The 14,431-nt window shown below is 50.8% G+C and overlaps 1 protein-coding gene across 10 annotated transcripts in view; it reads right to left on the bottom strand.

The window, feature by feature from the left end:
• CACNA1E (calcium voltage-gated channel subunit alpha1 E) overlaps nucleotides 1–14,431 on the bottom strand; it is a 490,987-nt gene that overhangs the window by 14,511 nt on the left and 462,045 nt on the right. For 7 of the 10 annotated variants that reach the window (XM_021102615.1, XM_021102620.1, XM_021102617.1 and 4 more), the window contains 6 exons: nucleotides 13,916–14,043; nucleotides 8,806–8,902; nucleotides 6,653–6,758; nucleotides 3,799–3,906; nucleotides 3,123–3,223; nucleotides 2,728–2,834 (listed from right to left, as the gene is read on the bottom strand). In XM_021102615.1, coding sequence (XP_020958274.1) covers nucleotides 2,728–2,834; nucleotides 3,123–3,223; nucleotides 3,799–3,906; nucleotides 6,653–6,758; nucleotides 8,806–8,902; nucleotides 13,916–14,043 — 647 coding nt within the window. Of the gene's footprint in view, nucleotides 1–2,727; nucleotides 2,835–3,122; nucleotides 3,224–3,798; nucleotides 3,907–6,652; nucleotides 6,759–8,805; nucleotides 8,903–10,762; nucleotides 10,860–13,915; nucleotides 14,044–14,431 lie in introns of those variants that run through there. The other 3 variants (XM_021102616.1, XM_021102622.1, XM_021102623.1) reach the window with 2 other exon arrangements.

The following is a 14,431-nucleotide window of genomic DNA, read 5'->3' as shown; positions in this document are numbered from 1 at the left end:
GCTTCTCACTGTTGTTAGGATGGCGTCCAGAAGCCTGAGTGGGGCCTCTGTCAGATCCGCTTTCTACCTCGCCAGCCTCCCCCTGCTTCCTGAATTCTAACATTCTTCGTTGCTTGAATGTGCCAGGCTTCTTTCTGCCTCAGGACTTGAATAAAGGCTATTCTCCCAGCACAGAGTACTTCTGACTCTCCTGGCCCCTGGCCAGCTCTTTTTTGAATTCATTCTTCAAAATTCCTAGCAGACGTCATTTCCTTAAGGAAATCTCTGCTAACTGCCCCCCGCCCCCCGCCCCAGAACCTGTCAGTTCCCCTTCACACGCATTCAGATCGCACTGCAGTTCTTTTCTTTTTCGTCCTAGCCCTTTTCGGAACTGTAATTAAATATCAAAAATGACAGGTTTTCTCCTGTCCCGTAATTTTGGCTCACATCTGGTTTTCTACCCAATGGAAACTTCACAAGAGAGGAGCCCTGGCCCATTCACCGCAGTAGCCCCAGAGCCGTCTCTACGTGAACAAGACAGGGCTCTGCAAACACAGATGGCCCCAAGCAACCAACCTGCTGCACCAATGGTTTCTCCGTTTCAGGAAATGTACCTACATCCACCCAGGGGCTCAAACCAGCACCTCTGCTGCGCGCCATGTAGCAAATCGACCACCAAATCCCACCCATTCTATGACTGAATTACCTCTCCATCTGACTGTCTCTATACTTTTCTATCCTGTTAGTCCACGCCACAGTCATTCATAATTTACACAGTTGCAGCTGCTGACTAAGTGGTATACCACCTCTCCAGCTGCTTCCCTTCAATCCATGGAGCCCACGCTACATAAGAGAATGATCTTGGGAAAGCCCGGATCTGATCATGCCACTCTGATGATCAGGTGACCCATTATCCTTGGATGAAACTAAACTTCTGTATCCCTCCGGCCCAGCCCCTCCAAACCCCTCCCCTGCTACCTCTCCTGATCTCGCTGTGCACCAACCATCAGGACGGTTTTCAGGTTCCTCAAACTTACATGCTTGCTTTCACCTCTTGACATGCTTGCTTTTGAGTCTCACTCAAATGTTCACTTCCTCAGGGACGCTTCCTCAGATGCTCCAACTATGTTCACTGCTTCCTGTATGGAGCATCCCCATAGCCTACTCTTCCACAGTTTCACCTTGCTCACGCTCGTCATTTCTTTTTCAAGAATTGTGTCCACGTGGACGGCTGAAAACCCCACTGCCTGTGCCAGCTTTTGGGTCACCCTGGCTCTCTGTAAATTTTGGTCAAATCAATGAGTACCTGCATTAGGAAGCATATGGGAGAGAAGTCGGAAGGGGCCAATGGCGGGAGTTATTTTGTACCGCAGATTGTTATGGCTAAGACATGTCTAGATGGGGAAGGTATCCTTCCTTTCTAAGCCAAAGGCCCTTGAAAGACAGCTCTTCTAAGGAGGTAGTCTAGTGCTCTCATCACGCCCCTTGGCCTCCTTCCTGCACAGACCAAAGAGAAACAAGTACTTGTTTTCTGCAGACAGAAGAACCCCCGCCTGCTACCTCAACACATCATGTGTTTTGTCAATATGAGCCTGGGGCATGGCTCTGCTCCTTTTCTTCTCTTCCAAACAGGCTGGGTTGTGACCTCTGAAAACAATGCTTTTCCAAACCAGATCTCCACCACCACAGGCAGAACATAATTCCTGGTGTGAGATTCCCAAATGGTATTCTGACAGAGGTCTCATCCCCAAGCCTGGCATTTCGCGCCTCTGGCAATTACTAAGGTGTAATATTTAGGGATTCCTGGTTCCAGGAGAGTTAGACTGGAAAAAAGTCACCAACCACAAAAGGTCATTTATGTTGAGTAGAGGGCCTCATGTCCTTTGGGCACTCACTAGAAATCTCCCTGGTTGTACATATAACAGATCCTTTATGACTAGTGCCCACACTGGGGCAAGACGTGCAACCCAGAATTGGTAAGTTCTTTCATTAGGTTTTTGGTTTCACTCTCCATATAGAAAGTTTAAAAAAAAAATTGTTTTGCCTGATTGAAGGTTCCTTTGCTCTCATTTACAGATAACACAGTAAAACGGGAAGACTCTCTGGGCTTGGAAGTAACAGACTTAAATTTCAGTTCCGCTTCCTGACAGCCCTATGGCCTTAGGCAACTTACTGAACTGCCTTTTTTCCTTTTCTTTTCTTTTTTGCTTTTTAAGGCCACACGTGTGGCATATGGAAGTTCCCAGGCTCGGGGTCGAATCAGAGCTATCGCCACCAGCCTACACCACAGCCACTCTGAGCTGAGTATATGACCTACACACAGCTCATGGCAATGCCAGATCCTTAACCCACTGAGGAAGGCCAGGGACTGAACCTGCATCTTCATGGATACCAGTGGGTTTGTAACCCACTGAGCCACAACGGGAACTCCCTGTACGTTGCTGTCCTGTTTCTTCCCTGTGAAACGGTGCTACTAGCATTTCCCCTCTTCCTTTGTCCACTCCCAGTGGCGCCCCCGTCTCCCAAACTGGCCTCGGCACCAAAAATGCTTAGTCTGCTTTTCGGTTATGCCCGCTGAATAACCATTTTAAGGCACAAAATGTCCTCTCAACCTCAGAGAGGATCATTCATCCATCTCAGAGTCGGTTGCATTTCTCGGGCACGTCCAAACAGTGAGTTTCTGCATCTGCCCGATGGCGAGAGTGACAACGCTGGCAGGGGAGCCGGGGCCCCTCTGCTTATACTCACAGGCCTGAAACGGGGTCCTGCTGGAGATAAGGCAGGGCTTTGGCATTAGCGATGATCTCCTGAGGCAGAGATGAAGGCTCCATGCGCTGGAACATGGGTGCATTTTTCTGGGTCAAAAGAGAGAAAAGGAACTCAGAGGACTGGGTGGGAAATTACACTGATGTGGGAGGAAACATCATTTACTTGAGTCACCCAAGAACTTGACTGCTGCCCGGTGTGACTCTCGGAACCTCTGCCCCGCGGGTTTCTCATCCCCCGATCCCAGAGAGTTCCTGGACCCCACACTCCCTACCTCTGCTTCTCAGCACTTGCAGGGGCGGTGCCCCAGGGATGCTGAGCCTGTGCCTGCGCTCGCCACCCGCCCCCGCCCCGCCGCCACCGTCTTGGACCGTCACCTGCTCCTCCAGCTGCTGCCTCTGCTTCTTCACCTTGCTCTGTTTATAGTAGTCCATGATCATCATTGCTGCATAGATTTTGCCCACCGTCAGGTCAGAGGCTAAAAACACCAGCGTGGCGTGCACGGGAACGGGGAGAAGACAGGCGGGGGAGAGTGAGGACACCTCTGAGGCAGGCTTGCTCCTCCACCCACCTACTCGTCCAACACCGATAGAGGGGTCTGCGTGTGCCAGGCACTGAGGACACAGACAGACCAGGTCCCCATGTCTGTCTATCCTCAGGGAGCTGTCACCACCAGGGAGGGTGATGACACTGAGGATAAGCAGCACCTGAGTAAGCATCCCTCCCACCCACCTCGGGTCACATTTCCATCTCTTAGTACCACCGCCTTCCCCCTCAGCTGCTTGAGGGTTTGCCAAACTGTGTTAAGTGAAGGGCTAGGACCACACACCCAAGAAGTTTCACCCACCACCCCAGGGACCTCTCTTAAGAAACTGTTTCCCATTAATGACAAAAGGGACTTAAGAAGTGAGGCATTTTTGTGGCCGAAGAAGAAAAGAGCACCCTTCCCTTATCGCCTTCATCACTCTGCCCCCCCACCCCCACCCCGCAAAAGATGTGGTCCTGGCATGCTGGGCCTATGGTGACAAGGGTCCCCAGGAGGAGACCCCGCACCTTTGGGCATGGGCACAAGCAGATCGAGCATCTTCTGGGACAGGTGAGGCCAGATGGCCAGGGTCTCCTTCTGCAGCTCCGAGTCTAGCTGCTGCCTGTCTGCACCACCTAGGATGAGATGAGTCATTAACAGCCAAAACAGACACAGAAAGGACAAGGACGGAGGGAGCAGGTGAGGCGGGAGCCGAGTCAGCACCGTGCCTCATATTCTCAGAGGAAATCTGGGCCCTTAGTGACAGGGGTCTTGCAGTTACTGGGTCTTTCTGCTCAGGAAGCTCCCATTTTCAGGGACCTAGGAGATCTGAGGCCCTAGGACCAAGATCCGCCTCCTCACTCACTCAGAAAGCCTCCCGGGTGCTCAGCATATCAAAGGGCAAAGCAAAGAGCCACAGAGCCAGCCTTAGATGCGCATCACTTCTTCCAGGACTCTGACCCCAAAGGCTAAGTGACCTGATTTTAAAAAAGATTCAGGAGTTCCCATTGTGGTGCAGTGGAAACAAATCCGAGGAGGAACCACGAGGTTGCAGGTTCGATCCCTGACCTCGTTCAGTGGGTTAAGGATCCGGTGTTGCCAGGAGCTGTGGTGTGGGTCGCCGATGCGGCTCTGATCCTGTGTTGCTGTGGCAAAGGCTGGCAGCTACAGCTCTGATTAGACCCCTAGCCTGGAAACCTCCATATGCCACTGGTGCGGCCCTAGAAAAGACAAAAGACAAAAAATAAGTAAATTAATTAATTAATTAAAAAAATGGAGTTCCTGTTGTGGCACAGTGGAAACGAAGCATCCACGAGGATGCACGTTTGATTCCTGGCCTCACTCAGTGGATTAAGGATCGGGCATTGCTGTGGCTGTGCTGTAGGCCAGCAGCTGTAGCTCCAATTGGACCCCTAGCCTGGAAATTTCCATATGCCATGGGTGCGGCCCTAAAAAGACAAAAAAGCAAAAACAAAAAGTATTTGGATCAGACAAGATCAGGAAGGTTAGAGAAATTTTCACTGAATTTTATCAGAGACAGAGGAGTTACAAGCAACCCTCTTTCTGAGTACATTCCCTATACAAATGTGTGATGTGTATCATGACACGTGCTAGATTAGATTGTGCATAGTCACACACACTATTCACAACAGACACAATTTAGGAACTACTCGAATACCCATCACCTGCAGAATGGATAAACTCCGGTAATGTCACGCCATGAAATACTGGACAGCAATGATACTGACTGAACTACAGCCACATGCAACCATGTGGCTCAATCTCACAAACATAATTTTGAGTAAATGAAGCCAGATACCAAAAAAACCCAAACGTACTGTATGATCCCATGTACATGGAGCATGAAGACAGGCAAGCTTGTCTAGCACTAACTAATGAAACATTGTAAATCAACAATATTTCAATTAAAAAAATTTTTTTAAAAAGGCAAAAACTAAACCATTGAGAAGAGAGATTGAGTGGAAAAAAGCATAGCAATGCTCTGTTTCTTGATCTCAGTGCTGGTTATAAGTTTGTGTTCACTTGGTGAAAATTTATTAAATTGTACACAAGATTTATGTCTGTGTTACACCTCAATGTTAGACATAACTTAAAAAAAAAAAAAAAGACTCTTAAGCCAAGCCACCCATGGAACAGGCATAAAATATCCTGTAACATTTGAAACCAACTTGGCTTCATCTGAGGAGAGGGCAGAAGAGAAGGGTGGCAGTGGTTGGAGAACTTCAACTCTGCTCCCTGAAATGTGACTTTTAGAACGTGCACAAATAGTCCAGCAAATGCCTAAGTGAAGTGCCTGTAACTTCTCACTAGATCCCCTTTGCTGCTTCTGAATCTGCTCACCCTTCTCCATTTTAACAGACCTCAGATTCCACAAGCACTCCCCTTTCAGCCCTTCTCCAGCTCCTCTCCCGAATTCCCAGAATGCCCTCCAACTAGACCCTTGCCCATCCTCCTCCTCCCATCCCCGGACAGGGGGTTAATGCATTAGGTCACGAGACGATCTGAGAGCAGGTGCTGATGCTCCTGAAATGAGCCCAGTCTTGACTGTATCCATGTTAGTGGCCATTTGCCTGTGGTTTCTTTGAGGACAGTTTGGATAATTTATTTTTAGTAAAAAAAAAAAAAAAATGATTACGATGTTTACGATGTTCTGTCAATGTCTGCTGTATAGCAAAGTGACCCAGTTTGCATATACATGCATTCTTTTTCTCACATGATCCTCCATCATGTTTTAGGCCCACACCCGTGGCATAGGGAGGTTCCCAGGCTAGGGGTTCAGTCAGAGCTGCAGCTGCTAGCCTATGCCACAGCTACAGCAATGCCAGAACCGAGCCGCATCTGGGACCTACGCTGCAGCTTATGGCAATGCTGAATCCTTAACCCACTGAGTGAGGCCAGGGATTGAAATCACATCCTTGGGGACACATGTTGGGTTCTTAACCCACTGAGCCACAACTGGAACACCCTTCCCTTTCTTGTCTAAGTCACTGAATTAAAAATCAAGAAGAAAAAAGTACTGCCATGATAACACCTGCCACAGACAGTGTCCAAGACATTAAAGATACCATATAATGAAATCAAAACTCATTTGCTCAATAAATATTTCTAAACGACCTACTATGTGCCAGATACCAAAGATGACATACCTGAAAGGATCCTCAGTGATTAGCAAACCATTCATTCCACCACCAGGAGGAAAGGGCAGAGATTACGGTTATTCTGTCTCAGAGGTGAAACTGGGACCCTACCATTTGATTTCCAAGTCACTGCATTGATGGATGGATACGCATCAAGCATCTCCATCCTGTACCACCCCTCATGAGCTGTTCCAGCATCTTTTTCCTTCCTAAGCTTACTGACCTTTGGCGATTTTAATGTCCAGAGCCGTCCGGATTAGAGCCATAAGCGTGGAAGTGAAGTGGACGGTCATGTCCTCAGCCACGGGCATATTCATCAGGACCAACCTCTGCGTGAGAGAAAAGAAACAGCGGGAGAAAAAAAAAAATATATCGAAAGAAACCTTGGTGAGAAGGGAAGAAAAGTGCAAAGGTCAAATGCAGAGACAAAAAAGAAGGGCAAGGATTCCCCTGTCCCCGGCCTGTCCTCTCCCTGCTTCTCACTTGAGGCTCATTGGCTGCTGTTTCATTTTGGGTTTTGTTGTGTTTTTCCTAGAGAATGATGCCGAATTCCAAGCAAAGAGGGACTCATCACTCTGTAGGACCCCTCCACAGTCCTAGGAATGTCTTTAACGGGGATTCTTCAAAACCGAGGCTCAGGGGAAGGAGTCAGCTCTGCGAGGTGGCTCCTTTCCCTGTTTCAGGGCTAGATTTCCACTGGCCCCATGAATACCCCCCAAAACGCAGATGGAAAGATAGTGCTTTGCGTCTCCTACTTGAAAGGTGCATCCTGATGCCCCCTTTTTGAGTCTTCCAAAGATGAAATTTGCCAGCACATGGTTGAACATGCAGAAGTCCAGCTTATCCAAAGGATGAGGCAGAGGAGAATGGACAAGTGGGAGAGGGCAAACAGGGTCCAGGGGAAGAGGGCTGGGAGAGCGGAGAAGAGAGGAGGAGAGGAGGGTGACCAAGGCGGGAGCAGAGTGGGCCGGCCTTCTTCCCCTCACCCGAAGGAAGGGGATCAAACAGAGAGGGCCAAATCCACTTTCCAGAGAGTATCTTGCTTTCGGAATTTTTTTAAACTTGTCCTCCAATCCCCACATCCCTTCTCCCACCAAGCTTCCCCCCAGAAATTCAAAGAACTCAGGGCCACGTGCCACCAGCTGAGATTTTTGGATGTGGCGTCATGAGCAAAAAGGATGCCAGCCCCTAAGCTGCACAGGAGGGGCCAGGGAGTGGGGTGGGTGAGGGTCCCTAAGGGGCCCTGTTCCAATGAGATGCTCTCTGGAGCTATACATTGGGAGGCAGCAGCGGGAGAAGGTCCTCTGGCAGAACCACCAGCCTGGCAGGAAGGCAAATGTTTCTTCCCAAGGCAGGGTCTCTCATGCTCCACTGGCACATCCTGCCTGATGTGATTCACCAACACGGTGTCTCTGAGAGTAAAGCCATTTGGTTTGTGTCTGAGCTCCATCTTTCCTTAAGCTTCTAAAGTAGGGGCAACATCCTTGAGGTGCATTCACAGGTGAAGGAGAGAACAGCAGAGTTCAGGGTCAGTCTAAACAGTGATGGGAAACTAACAGTAACTATTACCAAAGTGAAGACAAAACTCAGGCCCCCAAAGCTCTGGGCATCCTAAGGGCAAGGGGCTCCCTTTGGACAACGCTGCCCTAAGCGAGCTGAGGGGAATCCACCCACAGCCCTGTTGTGCCAATGAGCTGACCTAATGCCAAATGCAATGTGTGCGCATTTTCCTTTGCGCTGCTAAGAAAAACGAGTAGCTGGGCTAAAGGGGGACGGGAGTTGCATCGTCTATCATGCTGTTTCTCTTTTTTTTCTGATACCTAGAAGGAACCAAGCCATCATTCCTTCCTACATCACAGAGGAAGAAATGGGTTAAGCGTTTTCCTCTCCGCTGAAAATTTCTTCGTGGACCACGTTTAGAGGAATTTCGGCATTATGTCCTTATCTGCTGAGGATGTTTCTTTTTTTCTATCAGTGAGCTCTGATAGCTGTCTTGCCTATAGGCTTCCTGCTTGCTCAGATCTGCTATCCCGCAGGCCACCGCTCTGCCTCCTCTGAAAGGAAGCGTGCTACGCAACACTTCCCTTCTAGTAACCCACCTCCAAGAAGCCACACACTTGGAGAAAGAGAGAGTCACACAGAAAAAAATCCCCACGGCCAAGAGGCTCCACAAACCTCCGTGTGTTTGGATTCTTCGTGCTTCTGTGAACCTCCCTGACCCTGTCCTCTGTCTCATCCCTTCTTGGTTGAGAGCCTGCTGGGTTCCCTCCGCCTCCACCTCCCCAGCCCCTCCTCCTCCCCACCTCTGGCCTCCCCACAGCTGGATCCCATTTCCTGCGGGGTCGCTAGCCCAGAACAAAGGAAGGGGTGGTCTACCTTATATGCCACCTTGGAGGGACATCTCTTGCCGAGGCCTAGCGGTGGTGACATGAGAGTCAGCATTTCATACATCTCAGTGTAATGGATGCGGCCACTGCTCATGGCGGGGAGGGAGGGGGAGAGGGGCAGGTGGCAGGGCAGGGAGGGTGGCAGGGAACAGATGCAGACGGGGAGGAGAGGAGACCAGGCATTCCCGGGGAGCAAAAACAAACAGAAGTACAGAAAACAGGAGAAGAAAAACGAAACAAAATAGACAAACAGGAAAAGAATAGGAAACCTGTTAATTGAGGCAAATCAGACACGCATCTCCATCCTGGTGCGGATTTATATCACGCCCCACACAGACCCGGGAACGTGGCGGCGACCTCTGACCCTCTGACTCTCGCGTCTGCTGTCGGGACGCCCCGTTTTCTCCTCCGGGCTTAGCATCCCTCTGCTTCCCTGTTCACGCCCTCCGTCCCCCCCTGCAACACACGCCTGTCTGCAATTCCCAGGGCTGTGTGCGAGCGGTATAAACCGGATAGACGGTGATCCAGCCGTGGGTTAGGATTTCCGGCCCCCCGCTGGGGACCCGCCCTGGCCTGGAAGTCAGGCCCCTCTCCTGCTCTGAACCCACAGGCGGAGCCTCGTGTATCCCCCCGTGTGCTGTGAGAAGGCGGCGGCTGGCGCTGGCAGTGGTGGGCTGTGGCTGCTGCTCAGAGTCGGCTCGTTGCTTCCACCTGGCTCTGTGGAGAAGAGGGGTCCCTGGGCCCCAGCATGGTGGGTGAGGCATGCTGGGGACAGAAGGAACAAAACCAGGAGGAGGAGGAGCATCGCGCATGCCATGCTGCCCTCCCGGCGGCTCTCCCACATGCGGCTGCAGGGTTCACCAGGGTGGAGTTTAAAGAGTCTCTGCAGAGGCAGCTGTTCGGCCTCCTGAGTACTGGAATCACTTGTCACCATCCCAGGTCAGCTCCTTCCCGTCACCCAGGCTGCCATCTTCTTGGGCCTAAGTCGTTTTCCAGTTGCCAGGCTGTGCTACGCCCCAGGGAGCCCATGTTCCCCTCCTGCTGCGTGTGCCAGGAGTGGCTTCCTTATCTAGTGGGCTTGGCCTTGGGCAGGGGCTGGTGGAGCCGCTGTGCTGCCGTCCCCCGGGGAGAGGGGGGGCAGAGTTGGAGAGAGAGGGAGGTCCTGGGTGCCCCTGAACAACAGTCCTTGGTCTCACAGACAAGCAGTGACTCAGCAGTTACGAAAGACCCCCACAAGCAAGAAATCTGTTCTGGGGCCCTCCCGCCTCTACTGAGACCTTTCCCAGACCCTCCGAGCTATTCGAGTCTCCCACACGCCACCCACTCTCTCTTTACATTTTTAGCCTCACCTCCTGCCCTCATTTTTTAAGTCTTTCTCACCTCCTTCCTGTCCTGTAGCTTTTACAACTGCTCGTGGCCAAACCCTCCAGGATCTGGGGGGCTGGGAAGATGCGGGGATGCTAGGAGTCCCACTTTTCTAAGATATTTATGGGCTAGGGATACTCGTCTGCTAAAAGGAGGCTCTCCATCTCCAGGGGAAGGAAACCAGAACTCTTTGCTGGATTAAAAAGATTTCCGTATTCTCTGGAGGAGGGAGAGGTCCCTCTGGTTAAATCCACACATTAAGGTGCAGTGGGAAAGAGAGAGACAGAGACAGGTGTGTGTGTGTGCAGATGTGAACAAAACAGGTCAAGTCTCCGTTGTTTAAGTCCTTAACTTTTTCTCCCACCTCCCCACCGCCCCCCAGTGTGCCCTTCTTCCTTGTGTAACAGCTGCTGGTTCTGGGAGGGTATGGACCTCTTTAAACTCAAAGGAAAGCAACATGAAGGTTCCCTCATGTGGCGCAGTGGTGGTGGAGCAGAACGGAGAGGAGGGGGGGTTGGAGGCTGCACCCCGCCGCCGGTCACGGTCATGGTCATGGTCACGGCTGGGGACCGGAGGCAAACCTTGCAAGCCACCCTGTAGGGGCAGTTCTCTCCCAGGCCCAGAGGCGGCGAGATCACCCGCACTAATTTGTACATATCCTTATACGGGATCCTGCCGCTGTAAAGGAAGCACAGTGGGTTAATAGGACACTCAGAGAAGGGGAGGAGAGGAATGACAGCTTAGCCATGAAGGGGACGGCGGGAAGAGGAAGGGCAGCTTCTTTCCTTGGGCCCAGCAAAGCCAGGCCAAGAGAGCTTGAGGACGGTAAGCATCAGAGGACCCTCACCTTGCCAACCGCACTGACTCCAATTTTCTAAGGAAATCTGAGCCCGTTCAATGCCTAGTGACCACAAGCAGCCTGAGATACCAGTCTGGCCCTCCCTGGCCAGATGCAGGACATGGAGCCTGGGACCAGGTAGGCCTTTAAGCACAAAGCCCACCAGTTCACAAATGCCTCTGACCGCCGTCAAAAGCAGACAGCAGGCTGCCGAGACGTGGACTGCACAATCCTTGGCATTTCACAGGCGCTGACTGCAGTCAGCGACACAGACCCGCTTGTCAGGGCAATGGGAAGTCAGCATCTTTCTACTGACGGTGAGAGAGAATTGGCCCATTAGGCTAATTAGCAAGGAGCACAGTTGGCACGAGGGAATTTGCTTCTCTCTGTGGCAGATTTTTCCCAAGTTCTGCTTGGGCACACGCCTCTCTATTTGGCAGAAGCCCGCCGGGATCTGTGCTCTGAGTGCAGCCTGGGAAGGAGTTGCGATGCTCTCCCTGCAAGCCCTAGTCCTGCCACCCAGCCCACAGGCAGCTTGGTCAGAAGCAGTCAGAATTCCAGGAACGTGACCTGTCTTATCAACTCCCTTTCACTGAGCCTGTTAGAGAATTCTGGCATCCTGTGGAAAGGACAGAATCAACCGTTGATTCATTCTCAGTGGCTAAAGCATCGGCTCCATCAGGGGCTGGACCAAGTCAGCAAGAGTCCGGGATCTGCAGGTCTGGCCATATCTAGGTATGGACCAGGGTTTTCACCGGAAATTATAAGCACGCATCTCTACCTCCAAGCAGCCAATCCTCACCGGCCATGCTGAGAATACAACTTTGCCCCAGCTTCATTCTTCCTGACCTTTTCTTGATTCTACCGTTGATGTTGATTCCTCCTCTTTGGAACGAACGACAGCAGAGCAGTACTTACAAGTCTCTTGACTTTTGAGAGGAGATGAGTGTTCTTCTGTTTCTTATTGCGCTGGGACCTGGGTACATTGGACCTCCTGTCTAGAGGCTGATGTGCCCAGAAACCTGTCTCAGTCTCCTTTCTGAGGACACTGGCTCCCTTTACCTTGGTTCATTTCCCTTCTCATCTCATAAAGAAGACCAGTGAAACTGTAACCAGGACAAGTTCTGCTGTGCATTTCAAAGCAGACACAAGAGGTTCTCCTTGGTCTTTCGGCTCCTTCACAGCTCATGTGTCTGCGTCTCATGATTTGTCCTCTTGGAATCATTTCTTCCCAGCAGTTGGCGGGACTGGGGAGCAGCATATCTGATGCCCAAAGCATTTGGGAAGCTGGGGTTTCTGAGAGCCAAGGGCACCTGAGGGAGGCTAGGGAAGCAATGAACTCTTTTGCTTGCCATTGGTTTCTCCCTTCTCAGGGGAGCAAAGATGTCCCTTCTTGGTCTCTGAAGCCCATGGCCATCCAGTTTCATAGACACCAATTTTCCATATGTTCCACGTGCTTTCCCGTATGGTTATAAGGAGAACAGCAGTTGCATATATGATTTAATATAATCCTCAAAACCAGCCTCAAGGTTTGCATCATTACCACTTTGAGGTCTTCAAGCATTACCACTGTTATGCAGATGAGCAAGCACAGAGTGGTTGAATGACTCATCCGAGGCCACACAGCTGACAAGATACAGGACTGGCTGTAGTCCCCTGGAACACACTGCCTGTCGCATTAAGCAGCCTGTCCTACTAGGAAGTAGGTCCAGAAAGTAAAAGCCATCACTCCGCCATTACAACAGGAATGGCTTTAGAGAACGCAGTGCACTAAATCATTAGGAATTACTGAGAGGAAGAGGAATTCCGATGAACTCTTCCGACCCCTAAAGCAGTGACCCACGTTCCACAGCCTCATAGGAGGACACATTGGGGGAGGAGTCTTAGATTAGGAAGTGGTCCAGGTGGAAGCAACGAGGCCCATTCCTAGGAAGGATGGCATTTCATCTAGTATTTTCAGAGGGGACCAGAATGGACGGACTGGTGAGAGAAGATCCTAAAACTAGATGACTTTGGACAAAAAGTTCCCGTGGAGTGAGCGCTCACAGCCCTCCTGTCTTCAACTGTGAGGGCCAAAAGGCTGCCTTTGAACTCTAAAGCAGGGATCAGCAAATGTTTTCCGTAAAGGGTCAGATATTTTTGAATTTGAGGGCCATATTGCCTTTGTCACAACTGTGCAACTCTGCCTTGCAGTATGAAAGCAGCCATAGACAGTACATAAATGTGCATGGCTGTGTTCCAATAAAACTTTATTTGCAAAAACAGACTGTGGGCCACATTTAGCCCATGGGTTATAGTTTGCCAGCCTCTGCTCTAAAGCCCAGAAGGCACCGTATCACTTGAGAACTATTGGAAAGTGAACAGAGACTAGAGGCAGTTGTCCCTGCCAATTGCTGCCATTTAGCTCAGTTTCATGTACTACAAACCCATAAGAGATCAGTTAGAAGAATACCTTGCTGGGTTTTTAATATAATTTCAGAGTTATCTGAAACTGTACCTTTCGAGAGGGAGGCGATCAAAGACTCATGTCACTGACCATGGGGGCCAGATGTCCAGCTGGTCCAGAAAACCCCTGTCCACCCCCCTGCTTGAAAAGTCCACTAACCATTTTGGAAGCATTCTAGGGACTGAAGTCAAACACTCTGAGATGCAAACTGTGTACCGAGAATGGCAAAGACAGGGAAAAGCTTAGCACAGAAGGAAAGACCAGGGGAGGAAGATAAAGAAGCCAGTTGATAACTGGCTTGATCCCAGAGCCGGTCCAAGGACTGGCCTCTTCTGGGGGCTGCAGCCAAAAGAAATCTCCTTTCCTTCTGTAACAGGCAGGCATGGGGGAGGGGAGTCCACTTCCAACCTTCTCCTCGAGGGCTCCAGAGGGGCCAAACGGCCTACATACCATGCAGCTCTGTCATATTCTGCCCAGACACGGACAAACTCGTCCAGGTGGTGAGGCCCCAGGATGGATGAGTCCCGAGTCAGGTACTCAAAGTTGTCCATGATGACAGCAACAAACAGGTTGAGCATCTGGAGGACAAGGGGGAGGAGAGGAGTTTAGGGGAAACCCAACGCAGAAAAACAGGCTTCAAGGCAAATAAAGAATTCAAAGGTCTGTAAGGCCGAAGTCCCTAGGCAAAGCACTTCCCATCCTGCTGAAGGCAACACCTTTTCACGATCCGGGACCCACGTTTCACTGTGTGAGCACGATGGCCTCACTTGTCTCTGCCACTTTATACATGTGAAGTACTCCTTGGGTGCTTCTGTCATCTGTTCAGTTTCTTTCATTGTTACTGCAGCAGCAGAAGCAGCAGCAGCAACTGTGTTCTCGAAGGCTGGAGGAAGTCAAGGCCTGATGCCAAGCCTCCCTCCCCCAGCCCTGCTCACAAAGAGGCTAGCAAGACAACTGGTGAGATGC

This window comes from Sus scrofa, chromosome 9, assembly GCF_000003025.6.
Source record: "Sus scrofa isolate TJ Tabasco breed Duroc chromosome 9, Sscrofa11.1, whole genome shotgun sequence".
Taxonomy (NCBI): domain Eukaryota; kingdom Metazoa; phylum Chordata; class Mammalia; order Artiodactyla; family Suidae; genus Sus; species Sus scrofa.
Note: the sequence above shows the minus strand (reverse complement) of the source record. Positions and strands in the feature narration are given on the sequence as shown.